At 38.9% G+C, this 19,573-nt stretch overlaps 1 protein-coding gene across 3 annotated transcripts; it reads left to right on the top strand.

The window, feature by feature from the left end:
- Positions 1-662: 662 nt before the first annotated feature.
- bbs4 (Bardet-Biedl syndrome 4) lies at positions 663-18,829 on the top strand. 3 transcript variants are annotated; one of them, XM_081605024.1, is made up of 17 exons: positions 718-740; positions 6,080-6,122; positions 6,988-7,045; positions 9,346-9,425; positions 11,336-11,399; positions 11,637-11,748; positions 12,000-12,072; positions 13,120-13,173; positions 13,263-13,390; positions 15,143-15,197; positions 15,291-15,359; positions 15,574-15,726; positions 16,567-16,738; positions 16,965-17,034; positions 17,124-17,277; positions 17,367-17,571; positions 18,164-18,829. In XM_081605024.1, the coding sequence occupies exons 5-17, from the start codon at positions 11,372-11,374 to the stop codon at positions 18,316-18,318; spliced, it is 1,428 nt and encodes a 475-aa protein (XP_081461150.1). In that variant the 5' UTR covers positions 718-740; positions 6,080-6,122; positions 6,988-7,045; positions 9,346-9,425; positions 11,336-11,371; the 3' UTR covers positions 18,319-18,829. The 3 variants fall into 3 exon arrangements, with proteins under 3 accessions (XP_008402921.2, XP_081461150.1, XP_008402923.2); XM_008404699.2 differs by lacking the exon at positions 6,988-7,045 and having other exon boundaries at positions 663-740; XM_008404701.3 differs by lacking the exons at positions 718-740; positions 6,080-6,122; positions 6,988-7,045 and adding an exon at positions 8,846-8,952.
- The last annotated feature ends 744 nt before the right edge of the window (positions 18,830-19,573 follow it).

The raw sequence follows: 19,573 nt of genomic DNA, 5'->3' as shown, positions 1-19,573 counted from the left end.
GAAAAAAAGCACAACACGACCTGGATGTAACGAGTAAAGCGAGTTTTATAGAAATGTTGTGAAGTAGAAAGTACAGTTACTTACTGTAAAATGTAGTGGAGTAAAAGTAGAAAGTATCCGTTATCTACTTAAGTAAAGTACAGATACACGAAAAATGTACTGAAGTACACTAACGAAGGACTTGTTACATTCCACCACTGCTTGCCAATGCCTTAATAGGTAATGAGTGAAAAGGATGTTGAGTCAGTCATCCTGGTTTGCTTTTTTTCTCGATCTCTTTGCAGCATGACTGGTTAAAGAAATTCGTGTCTCTTAATGTTCCTACAAAAATGCACTGACATGTTTATGGTTTATTTGAGCCATAAACTATATTGTCAAGGGTGTAGGACATTTGAAACAACTACTATAAACTTGTATGATTTTAACATAATGAATTTTGCTTGTTTTACCACTACAAATATTTTAAAAGCTATACACTTACTCTAGCTAAAAATAAAATATTGAGAGCAGGTAATAAAGAAATTATATTGCTAGTTCCTAGCCTGAAAATTTATTTAAAGCAGTCAAGCCTTCATTATTGCAGGTTTTGACCTCGGAAGGGTGATTTCTCAAGTTGTAGGGTCCCTCATTGTACTCATTAACGGTCATAGACGTCATTCCGTACAAGTCCATTCGTAACTATAGCAACGGCTTTTGCTGTTGATCTTCTCAAGATGGCGGACGCAGAGAATGCTACTGTGGTGAGTGTATTTATCATAAATTCAGTCTTGACTTTGCAGGGTAAAAAGTAATGTCACTGAACCGTTTGATAGCGAGACACTCGGTGGGATAACCCAGCACCTTTACTAAAAGTACGGTCTGCAACTGCGCTTGTTTTAAACGCCTGGTAGCTACCGCTAAGTCGGAGCTTATGGAGACCGCTTGCAACAACTTTCAAATTTAATCCCTTTTATCTCATTGCAAAACTCAAACTGGTGTGCTTACAGCTGTAGCTAAAAGCAGACGAAACAAATGTCCTGGGGGATATGCGCTGTTTGCTACTTTCTGTGCTGCAAACTGCAATTAACTCGTGTAATAGTTGTGAGGTTTTGAAATATATGCCATTAAGACCTGCTTTATTAAAGCCACCGTTGCATTCAGAACGTTTCGCAAGCATTAAAATGAATAGGCAATTGGATTGCGCATGCGTGTGTTAAATTTATACTCAGCTGTTGTAAATTGTACTTTGCAGTTTTCTACGGTGGCTCTCCTTAACGACTTGTATTCTAATGATTATATCTAAATGACAAAATCGGAGGCTATCATACTGTCCGGTTGTATTCACTACAATGTCAACACCGACACGTAAGGGTAACTGAGTTTAGCTGTAACCATGTAAACCTACTCATACAGTATGATGCACACATCAGTTTATAAATATCAATGACATTTCTATTTTTTTCTTATCAGTTTGACAACCGCAGTAGTAGAAGATTCATCTGTTTTTTATTTTGTTTTTATTATTTTAGTCCTGAAGTGTATTAATTTCTCCAGACTCTTGCAATAATTTTAAAAACACACTTGTGTAATCCAACTTCAATACTCCTCATCTCCTTATAACTCAGTTAATTTGTCTAAAATTGAGCGTAGTAAGTTCTATGCCTATTGTTTTTGGGTGTGCCAAACCAACATGTTGGTAGTTATGGATCAAATGTTTCACATTCAGGCAATCCTCACAGTTTTAGCATCTGGCCCTTTTGTTTGGGAGAACACCTCTTCTCAGTCTGGACCTACAAAACAGCTGATAACATATTATTATTGAAATTATGAAAAACATTAAAATGCAGTACGACCCCCTAAAACAAATCCCTTTAGTTGCCAGTGTTTATATTTCCTAATTATTACCTTCTTATTTACATACTTAAGAAAGAAACTAACAGTCAATTTTGACCCTGAGGTCAAGATAAATCTGACCTGAGGGTTCTCATTAAGTAGACATTATCTCAGAAGATAAATGTAATTCAATCTGACTGTGAAGATGCTGCTTCTCATGTTATGCACGTTATCATGAGCTTTCAGAGCTCCACAAGCAGGGGTGAAAGTAAAGGGGTACGGTCGGGTACTGCGTACCCCTAAAAGATTTAGCGGGGGTACGCAGTACCTGCAAGAGAGGGGAGCGGCTGTCTGCTGTAAAAAAATCAATGGGTGCAGGTGCAGCTACTAATCAGCCGTGACTGATTAGTTTTTCAAGAACAATCTAAAATACGACTTAATCAGTTAATAAATAGCTTTTTCCCCATTTCATGTTGTTTCTGAGCTGTTCGTGCTTTGCTAGAGCAGCGGTGCAACACGTCGATCTCGGCGGTAGGTGACAAACTGAACGCCGCCAGGACGCTGAAACCAGCACGTCCTCCTCTGGCTCATCAAACATTCTGCCTTATCAAAACATTCGTAACTTTATTAAAGAACAAAAAAAAAATAAAAAAATCAACAAGATGTTCATATTAAAGACCCAACAAAAATAATGATCTCAGTAATTATTGTTTCTACAAGGTGTTGCGCAAATCTGTACGTTTCGGTTCCAGGCCAAAATAACGAGCAGAGCAGGAGTTTAAAATTAACTAATCAACCACCGCTGTGTTCAGAGAGGCTTATTAATGATCGCAAAATAAATATCAAGCCTGAAAACCTAATATCGTAAGGGACTGAATGTTATGGCTTGCCAGGCGGTTGCCAGGGCAACGGGTGTGCTTAAATGACAATGAGAGACAGAGAGTAAAAAGGTAGGAGATGTTTTTAGTTGATCACCTGTTCAGATTGTTTTACCTTTGTTTACCTTTGCTGTGGCTCATCACAGCCCCTGCAGTTTCTGAACGTTCAATAAACGACAAACTTGGACTAATTATCTCGTTCTTTGTGACTATATGTCATTTACAACAAACATCAAACACGGTAAATATGTTTCATTAAGTATTTAACAAACAAATGGCTTCTACCGTGATAATTATTTGAAATTAAATAAATAAGGGGGTACTAGGGACAAGGGTGTATAGAAAATAGATGGATGGATAGTTTGGACATCTCGCTTTGAGCTAAGAGTCTGAGAGGCTTATCCTCTATCAAGCTACTTTTTTTTGCCTCTTATTTAGTGGAAATATTGATGTTGATGAGACTTTTTCCAAAATGATAACTTTTTTCAACTTTTATAGCTCCACTCTAGCGTTCACAAATGACATTGAAATAAAATCAAGTCCAACATCTGGTTGGAGGTGATTCCTCTAACCCACAGGTGTCAAACTCCAGTCCTGGAGGGCCGCTGCCCTGCAACGCTTAGATGTGCTTCTGCTGCACCACACCTGAATAGAATAATTAGGTCATTAAGGCTCAGGAGAACTGATCTACAGTAATTAAGTAAGTAATTAAGCCATTTCATTCCAGTGTTTTGTACCTGTGGCACATCTAAAAACTGCAGGACAGCGGCCCTGGAGGACTGGAGCTTGACACCCCTGCGAGTCTAACCTGTTGGAGGAAAAATATCCCAACTTCAGAAGATGAGCTTTTAACCTCACAGAGCTCTGTGGTTCCTCCTATCAGTATGAGAGTCAAGGTGACGAAGTGGAAGCTGCAGGATCTTCAGAACAAACAGATCATGATGCTAGGCTACTGGAGGTAGGCTGCTATAGGGGTAGAGCGAGCGTATGTTGTGGGGGTGGAGATGGGCGCCGATTTATGTGTTCGCATCCACCTGAATAATATGTAATTGCGACCCTGATCATCAGTACAGCAGGTGTTTAATGAGCTAATAGCTGCAGTAGCTAATCTACCACATTTATCACTTAATCGCAAAATAAACATCAAGCCATAAAAACATAAGACGCTAATGGATTGAGTATTCAGATTTTTTTTGTGGGGATATTAGTACTACTATTATTATTAAAAATCAATAGCAATAATAATATTAAATTATAAATTTAAATATTGATATTAAATTATAATGACAAAGTTATAATATAACTGTTATATAACTATATTATATTACTATTGTTTTTATATCACAATAGTACTTATAGTACTATTGTGATTTAAAAAACAATCAGTTTTTTTATTAGAAAAAACAATTTTTTATGATTAAAAACACAGTGTGTTTATTATAAATATATATTATTTATATATAACAATATATTAGAGATGTGCCGATCAGGTTTTTTTCCTGCCGATACCGATACCGATCACCCATGAGGGCCGATCACCGATACCGATCACCGATACCGATCACATTAATTTTTTATTTTTTTTAATCATAAACACTACCGGTTACATTATGTGGAAAAAAACCCCATAAATTCACCTTAATTTAGACAAAAACTTGTTTTTAATAACTTTTTCCAAGAAGAAAACTAAACAAAACAGGCATTGTGCAAATTGTACTGCTATCGGTAACACTATCTTTAACAGACTGATAACATATGAAGCCTCTGAAGAGGCTAAATAATGCAAAGAGCCAAAATAAAACCTCTCAACATTGCCAAAAAAATTCAAGTATAAAACTTAACATTCAAAGGCAAATACAGGATCCATGACAATAAACAATCCAGAGTTACTGAATGAAAACTTCCTGATAGCATGGCGGCTAGCTGATTACTGCTATTTCTGAGTGGCTGTTTCTGACTGTGCGGAGCAATTATGCAGAACAGGGACGAGATTGATTCTTTTTTTAGAGATCATCTGTCTCATGTTAGGACAGCGAAAGTTTTAATACATATGTAAAGTGTATTTTTTTAGGTTATATGCTGCAGCTTTAAGCAGAGGTTCGGTGTGAGAGTTCACTACCAGGTGGAGCACGGCTGTCTCTCACAGACAGAGCGCTACTGTCTGCGCTCTCAGCAGCGCGGTAGCAGCGCTACCGCTGTAGCGTAGCAGCGGTTCAACAGCGAGCGCAGAACCAGCGTCTTACATCGCAGCTCGAAGACTTAAATAATTTTGCGGGTTATTTGTTTAGCTTTCTGACCGTCATGCTAATCCGGGTGAGTTTTTGTAGCTGTGCGCTGCTTTACCTGTTATCTGATCCTCCGTATGTCTTTTTTACTGGGGGGTCTCCTTTACACGGCTCCATTCCTCAAATGCCGCTATCATCAGAGTAGAGGCTGACTCCCCAGCCGGGGAAGGGTTGAAAAGATAGGAGTCAAATTCATCATACTCGATGGACTCATCCCTATAACTACTTGTGTCAAATGTCACCCCAGGAAATAGCTTGTTACAAAGTTTCCTCACTCCTTTGGTGACCAAATATCCTGCACCAAAGGTAATCGGAAAAAACATGGTTGTGAAAGCGATCTTCTCCATTGTCAAAATATTTGTCCTACACACTGCTAAAGAGATGCTTGGATATAACCTCCTGTTTTGAGACCCAAGCATTCATAACCTCATGTTCTTTGATCTATGTCATAGATGAGGTCATAGCTACAATGAGCTCACTGTAGTTCTGGGGGAATATCTTGCTTCTGATTGTTGCTATGGAAACGGTCAAATCAGTTCTGCATGACTCAAACTATTAGCCCTTTGCAACTCCATCAATTAATCATTTGAGGCGCCATGACGGACTTCAGAAGGGTATATTTAGGAGGCTAGGGATTAAAACAAGGATTTTAATGGTTAAATATTAAGTTTAGATTGACCATTTTATATTAAAATCATTAATTTAGGTTTTTTCATCATTTAAAAATTTGAATCATACTTGACTTAAAAATATCTTAAAAGTAAAATTAAATGTAACTTACAAACATTTGCTGCTGCTGTTGTAAATTGTGACAAGAAATTTTGCAATACAATACAGCTCCATTTTGTGTGTATATATATATATATATATATATATACTCTTTTGTCATAGAACCACCAAGAATTTAAAACTACTTTCACCCCTGTCCACAAGTGATTGGAATGGGCTTTCCAAACAAGATTTCTTATTCTCATGGTGTCGGATACATGTCTTTAGCAGTACCCGCTGAAGAAATTGTATACTGAAACACTGAATTTGTGTTCAGTTGGTCCTGTCCCAGTTTTTATTCACATGCTTCACCTGTTTTTGTTTCTTTTATTACAGCTGCCAGTTCCTACTGAAACCAAGAAGCGCCGTGCACCAAAAGGTACAACCCAACTTGATTTGTTTCCACTCAGTTTGCCATTAACGCTCTTTCTGTTTAAAACTGCCAAGACATGATCTGCCTGCAGAGGTCACCCTCACTCTTCGGTTTGACATACTGAGCTCCTGAGCCATCATGTTGAGAGGAATATTTATAATAAATAAAGGTTGTTTTTTGTCATCTTAATTTTCCATATTATCTTTTTGTTGTTGTCATAAGATTAATCGTATCCTCTTGTGTTTATAATCTGTCTTTATAATCACCAAGTACTCTACAAAGTTGTTTACTGGTCACTACAAGTCGGGGTTGTCTTTCCTCTGCCGTGACCTTCTGTATGGAGAACAGTCCTGGGGTGAACTTGATATATTTTGAGGAAACAAAAGAGAATGAGTTATCATCATCTAGTTCATTTGTATTGCACATTTCAGAAACAAGGCAATTCAAGGTGCTTTACCTGATAAAAACATGACACAATAAACAGGCAAAGAAAAAAAATACACTGACATGAAAAAATAAAGAGAAGTATAGAAAAGTTGCCATTCAGACTAAAACTAGGGATGTTCCAGTTATTAATGAAATACAACTCTCAACAAATGAGTTTTTAGCTTTGATTTAGAGCAACACAGCAGTTTTGCAGTTTTTGGAAATTTGTTTCAGAATAGAGGTTAGATCTGAGTCCATCACTACACCCAAATTTTGAGCCGGCCTGCTATGTTTCTAGCTATAATAAATGAAGCTTATTATAAAACTGACTCTATAGATTGTTCCTCCTTGGTTTTCCAAAAAATAAATGTGTGGTAAAGAAATTGATTTGTTTTGTACAGTTCATATGAATCAGAAATGAACATTATTAATGTGTTTCATCTAGTGATGAGGATAACGTTCACCAGACCTGAAAGTTACATTGGGTCCAATCCGCAATTTAAGTAAGTAGGACCTATTTAAGTGACTATGGGCTCCATATGTAATGATTTGGGACATAATATTCTCAAAAGTGCAAATTACAAAATTAAACCACACTCAGTAAATTCATGGAGCCACAACACATTTGATACAGTCAAGTCTTCAGATCAGAAGTTTGAGTAGTTTGTCCAGTTGATCTGAATAAATATAGAGCAACCATAGATGTGTATTTATGAAGAGCTGTTTCATCATTTTAAGTGAAACAGCAATAATTCTAGGAAGCAATAAAACAACTTTAAATATGGAAAGCTTTATAATATGCTGCTATGACCTTAACAGTAGAAATATGACAGACCCTCTTAATACTTAATATGTACATATTATTACATACACGTTATTGTTTTTTGGTAATTGTTACCTTAAATTTTTTGTCAAAAGTCTAAATCCTAAAAGTAATAAGATAAAAAGCAACAAAGCTGATATTAATTGTGTCCATGGATACTGAAGGTTTATATATTCTATAATTACTATCATGAAATGCAATTAGAATAATTTAATGCAGGCTCAAAGTTAATTATGCTGTGCACAACAAGAGTATTATGGTCTATTATTAGGTTATCTGCAGTGCAACCAGCATCTTTTCCTGGATAAAAAGCCCAGAAGGTGCAAACATGACTGTTTCCTTTGCAGCATGTTTCAGCAACGTAAGATTAGATTAAACAACCCAACGAGATGAGGGGCTTTCTGAAGTTTTCTAAGGGGAAAACTTCCCAAAAAATTATCATCTTTTATTTTTCTTTTTTTATTATAATCTCCCCATGTGTCCTTTGATCTCAGCACGCCTCTTCTCTGCTCTTATCCTCCTTTAACATGTGGCTGAAACACAAGCTAGTCTAAGCTTAGCATTAGCCAGATCCAATACAACAATAATTCCTTTATGTTGGGGATAAAGTTTTTTGTTTTTTTTCTGCCTCCCTCCCCTACACAGCTATATATGGGACACCACATGCTGGGCCTTTCTTGTTTCCCCCTGTAGTTGCATGTCACAGATATTTTTGCTCTCTCTCCTCCAAATCTGCCTTGTTGTTTTTGAATTCAGATCCAGGAATCCCACAGACAGGCACACCGTCGCTCTCTCAGAACAAACAAATCCGATTGGGTCTCCACAAATGGGACCATTTTGAAGTGAACCCGTCCAGTTTTTGCGTGGATTTCCGTGAAGCATTTAGAATCGGTTCTGGTTCTTCCTGCAAATTATGATCAGAGTTGTGCTTCAAGTCCTGGCAGATAAAAAACAGAGGGATGGGTCGGGGGGGGGATTCACACTGTATTGTTACACTCTGTTCTGTTCTTTAATAACACCCCTCCCTCTCTCTACAATGTCGCTGACAGACTCAAAGCTACAGCACTTTATTTTACAATGTATCGAATCCTATTTTTAGCCCTGGAGGGAAAGGTAGTAGGTGTGAGATAACGGGATTACTGGAATCAAACTTGCTTCTGCTGGAATTACATTTTCCTTCCTTGTGAAATGAAATGTTGCTCTCTGCTGGGAAGAGAACTTGGAGCATTGTGCTTTAGTTCTTGAGGTTACCTAACCCTTTTCTAAAGCCCTACATTGTGCTGCTCATTCCCTCAGCCTCCCACTTTCATTCAATCTCCGCACGCTCTCTGTCACAAGCACCTGGCTTCCGAGAGACAGCGTTGCCCTGGCAACAAGAAGAATATCTCAACCTGCCAAGATGTTAAAGAAGAAAGATAGTGGTGAAGGAGGAGGGGAAAAAAGCAAGTGTTTGTTAGGCAAAACTTGCGTACAAGGTGACATTTACAGCCTGACTGATGAGTTGATTAAAGTTTAGCCTGGGGTTGGTTGAAGCCTTAACAGCTATATGGTAACTGTCGCATCAAAGATGTGCGTGGGACTGCAGAGGTAGGGGCTCTTTCCAGATTATTTATTCGCTTGTCGAAATATGAGGGAAAAAAAACAGCATTCATACACAGACGTAACCGCTTCCAGACTGAGCCATCTGTTCTTAAGTGAAAGCTAGCTAACAAGCAAATATCTCCAGTGTGTCAGGTGAATTGACTTAAATCCAGCTAGTGGATTGAGGTTGCAGGGGAACATCTGGGCTTACTGTCAGATCAGACACCTTTTAATGACTGCAAAAGGAGGGCGCATGCAAAATTAATCTTTCATCTCTCGACAAAACGAGACATCACCAGAGCTGAAGAATGTAGCGTGACTAAAATATCCCCCAGTTTCTTTTCAATTACAGTTTTTTTTCCCTTTCTCTCTCTCTCTCTCTTCTGTCATGTCATCCAGCTCCAGAGCTTCCTATTGTGGAGAGAAGAAACTGGCTGATCCACCAGCACTATCTGCGCAAAGACTATGAGACCTGTAAGGTAAACAATTTAAATTCTCCCCGCGGCTCATTCTGTCATTGACCAACGTGTGTTCACCGTCAGATCCCGTCCGAACACACGAAGGGAAGCATGATTGAGCCGAGTGTTCGGTAAATACCCATGTCAGTTTGCCACTCTGCTTGTTCTCCGCAGTAATTGCTGTATTCCTACATGAATGTGGTAAGCATTCTGTGAATGGATGCTTGCAACCGTAAGTCATGTTCCTGGAATAACGCCTTCTTGCTCTCACTGTGAAGATCAGCCTCGTGCTCGGCGATAACGCGGCACATTCTTTTAATCTGCAGAAACTCCAACCTAGACTTAATCTGATTTCCTGCTGTGAAGTTTCATTAATCTGACTGTGAAAATGACTTGAAATGTAAACTCAGTCGGTTATGATATTTGAGGTTGTTTGAAGTCTATAAATACCTTCTCAGGAGGGTAATACTTAAAACAGAGCATTGACAGACTATATATACTTTAAAGACACATACTGTGTCTTTAGAAAATAAGTCTCTTCAGTTTTATTTCACAACAAAATAATAAGGCACTTTCAAAGCTATTTGGTTCAAGTTTTGTATATTACAATTTACTCTTTAGTTCATTCAATTCAGTTCATTTAGTCTAAACCAAATCATTCAGTACAGTCAGATTCAGTCAGTTGAAACCAGAATCAGGGCCAGTTAAGCTAACATGATGTTTTTGTTCTGTGGGAGGCAGTTGGAGTACCTGGAGAGAGTTCATGCTTGCTCAAGGAGAATATGTATCTAGAAAGCCAGGATACAAACCCAGCACCTTTTTATTTAGGAAGGCTTAAAGCTGAGTTATAGTCGCTCTTTTGAAAGTGCAAGTTGACTGAGTGTGAGCCAAGACAGCGGTATGGCTGACATTGCAGCCATATTTTCATAAAATGATCCTTCATAGAGGTTCTATAAATGCTCTGCAAGAGCATCTTTCCAATCATTCATGTTTGGAAAGAACATGAATGAACGGTGGCGCTTGCGATCCTCATCGAGTTAAAAAATTCAGAGGTGAAAGACCAGGCGGTGTAAAGGCGCATGAGGCCGGCGTGTTTGGCTCGCACCCGGTTCAGAGCGCCAACTTTAAACCTGGCCTGGCTTTAATCCCTATTTAAAATAAGGAATCATAAAAACATAATACAGGCACTAATTTTGGAACAAGCATTAAACATTACACTCCATCATCAAAATCCACCAGTCAAATATGTTGGCACAACTGACTCAGATCATAATGTTAGAAACATTAAAGAAACCAATCAGAAACACTTAAGTAAGAAACATACTCATTTATTGCAACTGATTTCCTTATTGCAATATTTTTCAATAATATTGCTTTTAATGTTAAGTTTGATGCATCTTTTAAATGGCTGGTACAGTCCTTTAGGAACAATGATGCAGCACCAGGGTTGCCTGTTTGAGTTCACCACACACAGATTGACATAAAGTAATGCATGTTTTATTAACAGAAGACTAAAAAATATATTGAGTAACTTTGAAAAATAATTAAAGTTTAATCTAAATGCTAACTGCAGATATTAGGAGAAAATATATTTAGTCTATTATAAATGGTTTAGAATGACTTTACTCAACTCAAGGACTTAGACAAGGCAAAGAAGCTAATTTGGACTTTAATTGATGATTGCTCCACTAAATAGTTATCCTTCTTTATTGGAAGATGCTAGTGATTGTTCATCTATTTTATTTTTCCAAGTAGTAGCAAGAGGTTTCAAGCCCATTATGCCAGTTGGAATTCTTCTTTTAATGTATTTTAAATGACTTTAACTTATTGAAGTGAGTTATATTAAATTCTCTTAAGCAAAATGCCTGTTCAGTATTTCATCCACTTCATTAAATTAACATCCACCTGGCTCTCTTCCTCTGTTTCTGTAGGTGATCATTAAAGAGCAACTCCAGGACACCAATGGAATGTGTGAATATGCCATATATGTTCAAGGTGAGCCGCCGCTGCCGTCTTTCCCTTCTCACTTTTACCGTATATGTGATGTTAATTAAAAGGTGCAGTGAATAAAAAAAAAAGCTCTACCAAGCTGCACGGTATGTGGTCTATTTCCCCAAATCCTCTTTGGATGGCACGCAGAGCCTTTGATTTTTTTTTTTTTTGTCCTTTCTCTATTCTTCTTCACATAGATGAAGATCCTCTTTTTTATGCCATGTCTTTGTTGTTATCCAGCGCTAATCTTACGTCTTGAGGGGAAGATCCAAGAGTCCCTGGAGCTGTTTCAGAGCTGCGCCATCCTTAATCCCAGCAGCTCAGACAACCTCAAGCAAGTGGCCCGATCACTGTAAGTCTGTTGCACTGAACCCTGCATGAGTGCATCGAGCCCCCCTCACTAACTAACAAGATCAGCATAGGAGGACTTCCTAGTAATTATTGTAAAACTGCTGGGAGGTGAGGAACAGTAATTTTACAGATATTATCTAACTAAATTCACCTACCTTTGGAGGCTTTTCTCTGTTTCACAGAAATGGCTCAGTACAAAATTTTATCTCAGGTTAATTTCTCATATTGACTCTTTTTGTATTATTTTCCTAGATTTCTTCTTGGAAAGCACAAAGCAGCTATTGAGTTCTATCATGAAGCAGCAAAACTTAATGAGAAAGACTGGGTAAATAGCACACACACACACACACACACTTGCACACACACAGGTTCATATTTGTAGCTGTACAAGTCTTTTTATTGGCTTCCATTCACTTCAGTAAGGGCATTTGTGTCTAATCCACACACATATTTTTTTTACAGTAACCCTAACAAAATTCACACTATAATAGGGCGGCAACTAACAATTATTTTAGTAATCAATAGTGAAAAGCTCAGTCGTTTCTGCTTGACTTAACATCAATACAGTGTAGGGCCAATCTGTTCATTATTTGTTTTATCAACAGATTAATCATTAAAAAAGCTAAATTTGCTTAATAGGATTTTTTTTTTACGGCATGTAAACCAGGTGAAGTTACTATGCCACTTGGAGAGTTCTGGGTAGAACATATTTACAGACAATTTTTTTAATTATGTTAAAAATTATATATTTTTAGCTAAATGTATATATTTTAGTACAGCTTTGGCTTAATTATTTCCCTTAAAGTGTTGAGTTTTCTTAAACACATGGCCCTTTTTTGAGTCTGTATACACAAGTTAGCAATTAATTGATTATTAAATTAGTAGACAATTATTTCAATAATCGATTAATTTGCCCCCGACTCTTAAAAAAGCTGCATTAAGACCAGGTTTGGCCCGTATCACTCTTCAGAAGGTTAGTGAATATGACAAAGAAGGTCCTAAATAGAATAGCTAAACAGTACACACACAGACACACACATATACACACACACACATCTCAGTGTGGAGTTTCTGCTTTCCTTTGAAGTCTGAAAGAAAAGTGTTAACTTGTGCTTCCTGGCATCTTTGACTCAGAAAACGCAGCGTGAAGTTCTCCTCACATCTTGAACGAAAAGTACTCTCAGTGAACTTTGCTTTTTCTCAACAATACTTTGTTAAACAGCAACTTTGTTGGAAGGCTGAGACAAACCGGTCCGAATATTTCAGATCCTCTCTTTCACTTCAGCATCCAGTTTCCACTAAACTTTCTCGAATGCTATTTTTATTAACAAATTAAACTAAGAGCAACACATCTGACATTCTCTCACCATAGGAGATCAGTCATAACCTGGGTGTGTGTTATTACTACATCAAAGATTTCAAAAAAGTGAGTACTCCCAACATTACACAGTAAAATAATGTAGTTGTTGCCTCCAGAGGGAAGCTTATTCATTTTTGATGCTCTGTTTCCGTCAGGCTGAGGAACATCTAAACACCGCTCTGCAGACAAATAAACATGACAAGACCTTCGTGATGCTCGGGAAAGTTCATCTGCTGGCTGGAGACGCTGACAAGGCCATCGAAGTGTACAAGAGAGCAGTGGAGTAAGTGAGGTCTAAACGTTCATACTGTTAGCAGCCACTGAGCAGACAAGCGTTTGTTTTTAAGTCAAACACCAACCCAAAATAGCACAAAACATTTCTCCTCCACTGAAGGGTAACAACATTTGGTTTTCAAAGTTTTTTTTTAAACAACTAAAATAAAAAAAATGACGTTCACGTGCATTGAGCCTCCTTATTCTTCCTCTGGTACCCCGATCCAAAACCCACTGTGTTAAGTTAGACACCAACTAATTAGTCCATTTGTTGTTATTTAAACTCGGTATAAAAAAGCTGCTCTGTGAAGGCCTGAGAAGTTTGTTAGTGATCATTAGTCTATCCAGCTCTTGGGGAACAAAAAGTATTCTATTTATTTCAACACCATGGTTTTATTGGGGGAAAAATCAGTTAATGGCAACTCTAAAATTAGAGCTAAAGCTACAAAGTAATGGTTTTTATCAAACACATAATCTTGTTGGAATAGAATAAAATAATCTTTTATTATCCCACTCAAATATAAGAATCTGAAATATATAAAACCAGAATAAATAACAGCGTACTGTGTAGTACAGGCAAAAATTTCAACATAAACACTGTGCAGTTATTAGAAAATGTTTTGGAGCCCAAAACATTTTTTAAAGCACAAACCATCCATGTGAATTTGAAAATAAAAACAGACTATACAATACAGACTGTACAACAGAGATGTGCAGATGTCAGCATGCATGTGAGTACTTATTGAGTTTCTTTGGAGTAGTGATGATTATTGAGTCTGATAACTGCAGGGAGGAAGGATCTGTGATGACACTCCTTTGTACACCTTGACTGTAGCTGTCTTTCTCTAAAGTCCCAGTCAAAGTTCAAACCTAAATCCAATAAAATAAATTTGTGAATGGACATGAAAATCCCCAATCCATCCAATCTCACTGAGTCAGCAATTTTTATAAACAAAATATGAGCAAAAGCAAAAAGACTCTAAATGGGGGAAGCAGGTGGAAAAGTCCCTAAAATGTAATGTTTACGACTTGTTTCATAATTCCTTTCTGTATTATATCTTTATGTCTAAAGTTTGGAGAACTATTTACCTCCTTTCTTCCACTTCTGAGTTATGCACTGCTTTGTGTTGTCACGTAAAATTACTATAGTCCGATGATTTAAATGCACTTGCATGGCTGTGTAATGGGAATTTCATCCCTTATTCAAGTTGAAGTTTCTAAAACTCTTTCCGGGGTTGCTTTCAACTTGTTCCTCCTTTGTTTATCCAACGATTCCCAGCCTTTAGAGCTCCCTGCAGAAAGTGTTTGTCATTTATTCCATCCAAAAGCTCCATCTTCACCATATTTTTTACCCCAGGTCCTTTCCAGCTTCCTTATAAATTCGCCCCACTTCCAGTTTGCTGAATTTTTAAACATGAGGCTATGGTGTAAATAAGAAAAATGACATCAGTGTCTGTAACAGCGCTCATTATGGCTACCTCCTGTTGAGGCCAAATGAATTAATCAAATGCCCTAATACTTGTGCTGCCTTTAATGAGACGCACCACTGTGAGTCTTATTTTAGAGTCGATGTGCCTCCACTCTTACATTTCTTTTTGGGCCACACAGGTCATAGTTAATATGCTACAATTAAGCTGAAATAAAGCCTGATGGCATAATCAGCAGCTCCTCTGCTCAAAGAAGTGCAGGCATTAAATGTAATTACAGGCATGATGTGGACGAGGTGACATTTGTCATTTAACGTGCTCTGTGCTCCATTCAGATTCTCTCCAGAGAACACTGAGCTCCTGACCACTCTTGGCCTCCTTTTTTTGCAGGTGGGTGAAGTTGCTTGCAGCCTCTTCTGTGATTTTAATTTGTACTTTTAAAACAAAAAGTGCTAATAATAATATTCTGTTCTCCCTGTCTAGCTCGGGAAGTACCAGAAAGCGTTCGAGCATCTTGGGAATGCCCTCACTTTTGACCCCAACAATTATAAGGTATGCTGGCTGTTGGCACAACATCACTGTTCAAGTTCAAACTTTCCTGCTGAACACCTGAAGGCAGCGCTGAGGTTTTCCTTTCACAGCAGTTCACTCGAAGCAGACGGTCAATCGCAGTCAGACATGTTCCAGTCATCATGTTCTGTTTCAAAGCGTACATCTTCCTCTAATATGTCTCTAATCACAGATATTTTTTTCTTCTTCTTCCCAGGCCATCCTGGCCGCGGGCAGCATGATGCAAACCCACGGTGACTTTGATGTGGCCATGAACAAGTACAGAGTGGCAGCGTGCGCCGTGCCGGAGAGCCCCCCTCTCTGGAACAACATTGGCATGTGCTTCTTTGGCAAGAAGAAGTACGTGGCGGTGAGTGATGCTGGGGTTCTTTTTTTGTGTGTGTTTTGCTTGGAGGAAAGTGCTGTGGCACAGCAGTTAGAGCAGCTTAATGGGATTTGTACACCAGAGGTTTTATATATAAGCACATCATTGAAATGAGCTGGAAATAGGCTGAGAAACTTTTAATGTTTTACCTCCAGAGTACAAAACGGCAAATCAGATTCTAAACTTATCATTTATTGAACAAAACTGAAGCTAAATTATACAGACGCTGCATCGGAAAGCCATAATTTTAATAGCTGCAGAAACACTATCAGCATTTATGTTGAATAAGTTGTTCTGCTTGATTTTAATCTGCTTTTCACATCCTTATGGATAAATGTTGAACCACTCTTCCTCTGTGTTTCAGCAGCTCATTAAAGTTTGCACACTTTTGTTTCTGAGATCCCACCACAGCATTTCAATGAAGTTGAGGTTTTTACTTTGACTGAGCCATTACAGCACATTGATTCCGTTCTTTTTTTTAGCCACTCTGTTCTATCACTTATTCTGTTGTTTTGTTATCCTGATTTAAATAATTATTGTCTATCTATGAACACTGTTGACTTTGTCAGAAAAAATGCTTTTGTTCAAACACGGGGGGCGAGATAATTGAGCATGTGGAGGAGGTGCTCTTTGGTCAGAATATGAATTAACAGTATTTATGTCTTTTCTTCTGCTTATTGTTAAAGCATCTGTGTAATATAGTAGTGGCTCGTAACACAACTGAGTCTGACTCATACGTCCTTGAAGCATTATAAATCCACTTGTTCCTAGATTGTTCTGCCTCAGATACAATTACCATGCTTCCTCCCCCTCTTGTTCCCACAGGCCATTAGCTGCTTGAAGCGCGCTCACTACTTGTCTCCCTTTGACTGGAAAGTGTTGTACAACCTGGGGCTGGTACACCTGACCATGCAGCAGTACGCTTCAGCTTTCCATTTCCTCAGCGCAGCCATTAATCTGAATCCACGGATGGGGGAACTCTACATGTTGCTGGCAGGTACCATGTCAAAGATGGAGAAGTGTTCCGTGGTATAATTTAATTCCTTTAAAACCAAGCCGTCTTGCCATTTTGTAATCTTTGTGGGCATTTAAAGTGTTTTAACGTTTTTATTCAAAGTAGACGCACTGTGAAACTTTTCAGAACAGATTTACCAGCAAAAAAAAGGCTATGTCCAGTGAATTTAGTTTATTGCTAACTCTTTTCTTATATTTTTAATTAACAGTCGCTTTGACTAATTTGGAAGACGTAGAGAATGCCACCAGAGCATACGAACAAGCTGCCAATCTTGATGAGTGAGTCCTGGATTCCCCTCTGTAATTGTTATTTAAAATGTAAAACTTTATAAAAATCATTAGTTTTCCTCTCTTCCTTGGTGACCAAGCCCCCACAGACCCAACCCCATGGTCAACCTGAACTTTGCAATATTCCTCCATAATCACGGAGACAAGAAGAGAGCTCTGGATCAATATCAGGAGATGGAAAGGAAAGTCAACCAACTGCGGGATGGCAGTAGCAACTTCGAGTTTGATCTGGAGGTACACCGTAGCTCTCTGCTGCTGATGTCAGGAACCAGCTGTGGTTACATGTCGTGACTTGTTAACCTGTTCCTTTTATTCACTTCCAGCTGATGGACATGGCTCAGAAGATGGGGGCTGTGCTGCAGGTAACAGATACTCTGGTTTGGACTAAACCGGGCAAGGACTCCAAAGCCAAGCCTCACTCTGCAGCAGCAGCCAAAACCCCGGGAGCTCCTCTCGGCACCAACCAAGCTCTGGGTCAGGCCATGTCTTCAGCTGCCAGCTACAACAAGAACATCCAGCTAACAACAGGTGTGCTTCCCAACCTTTCCCGGCTGGGAAGGGTTGGATGAAACCTGCATCCAATCCATTGCAAATGTATTTCTCTCAGCTGTGGTCGTTACCTGTTAGACCAAGTCAACAAAGTTAATACGCTTTTAAAGTTTAAATAGGTTTTGCTGCTGCTTTCTGGCAGTTTACATACATTCCTAGCTCTGAGGTTAATTGTGCAAACCTGCATTCAGTCAGCAGCCAAACCACGTACTTGACCTTTGTGTTGTGCATTTTTGAATAAGTGGCTAACAGATGGGAAAGAAAAACAATGCACTCTACCATAGGGGTGTTATTTAGCTAGCTGCTGTTCACCTATTCTTTCCATGTTTAGCAGTGTATCTATTCAAATTAGCAGCATTTCTGGCATTAGTTGTATGCAGTCAACTGAAGTATTAGTCAGTAAGTGGCTCCTGTAACATGCTTGGATCTATTTATGCCTATTTGATTGTGTTGTATTGAAAGCAAACGTAGACGGGCTGAGTCAGTCAGATTCACCGTCCTTAATAAATGCTTCAGATTAATCAGGGCAGGCTTCAGTGGAATAAAATGAACTCTGCATGATATTTTTCAGGCGTTTCCAAAAGCCCTTCCACATCTCTCGAGCCAGAGCCTGATGCAGAGAACGCCCCCAGCTCACCGACTGACCCTCCAGGCTGCCCAAAACCTGAAGATCCAGACGGGTCCAAACCCAGAACCTCCAAGAGGAGATCCAAGGTGGAAGAATGAAGACATATTGCAGCCGCGTGTCTCATTATACGTTTTTAATGTTACTGTAGTCAGATTTAAAGTGTTAGGCACTCAGAAATCCACTACTTACTTTACAGCTAAAAAAAAGAAACCGGGGTCATTTTTCATATTTGGAACAGTTCATCAGACCGATTGGTGCAATAATGTCCAGCAGATTTCTTAGTTTAACTGTGTTTCTATTCAGCCAAGAAGCAGTAGGAGGCTTTGTAAAGTGGCCCGTGTCGAGATATTTCAATTTAGCTTATTTGATCCTTTCAGTTTTGTTCGCTATGAGCTGAAAGGACCAATTTGCCTTGTATTGACATTCCTATAAAATCCACTGCAGGTGAAGGAAACGCTGTGACAATCTGAGCTCGAGCCAAGATGGGGTAGACAGAGCGAAGCTTTTGAACATTTGTATCATACGACTTTATTGCAAATCGCTATACTTGCTTTCATGTGTGGATAACTGTTATGTTTCTAATGAATAAAGTATTTAACATTAGATAAACACTTGAAAGAAACTCGTTTTCTTGGAAAAACTGGTTCAAGCTGTTCATGAACATTCGTTTGATTTTCTTCTCAATTTCTTTTTATGAATGGGTTTGCTTTTATTTGTGTCTGATGCAAACTTTAATTACTCCTCACGGGACACCAAAGAGGCTGCACAGTGGCGCAGTTGGTAGAGCTGTTGCCTTGCAGCAAGAAGGTTCTGGGTTCGATTCCCGGCCTGGGGTCTTTCTGTATGGAGTTTGCATGTTCTCCCTGTGTATGCGTGGGTTTTCTCTGGGTACTCTGGTTTCCTCCCACAGTCCAAAAACATGACTGTCAGGTTAATTGGCCTCTCCAAATTGCCCCTAGGTGTGAGTGTGTGTGTGCATGGTTGTGTGTCCTGTGTGTCTCTGTGTTGCCCTGCAACAGACTGGCAACCTGTCCAGAGTGTACCCCACCTCTCACCCAAAATGTTGGCTGGAGATGGGCACCAGCACCCCTCCCGACCCCACTGAGGGAAAAAGGGTGCAAGAAAATGGATGGATGGGACACCAAAGAGAGAGAGAGAGAGACGTTCTTACACTTATATTTCCATAGTGGAACAATTTACCAAGCGAACACATCTAGTCGCTTCAAAGTTTACATTATCGATTTGAACCTTCTGATCCAGTGATCTCCTCTTACTTGTAGTGTTGCCACTTAGCTTCTCCTCTGAGCAGGTGTGTGTGTGTATGCGTGTGTGTGTTTGTGTGTGTGTGGTGAC

Source organism: Poecilia reticulata, chromosome 3 (assembly GCF_904066995.2).
Source record: "Poecilia reticulata chromosome 3, P_reticulata-male-v2, whole genome shotgun sequence".
In the NCBI taxonomy this organism is placed as follows: Eukaryota; Metazoa; Chordata; class Actinopteri; order Cyprinodontiformes; family Poeciliidae; genus Poecilia; species Poecilia reticulata.
The sequence above is the reverse complement of the archived record's forward strand: the minus strand, read 5'-3'. Positions and strand labels throughout refer to the sequence as shown.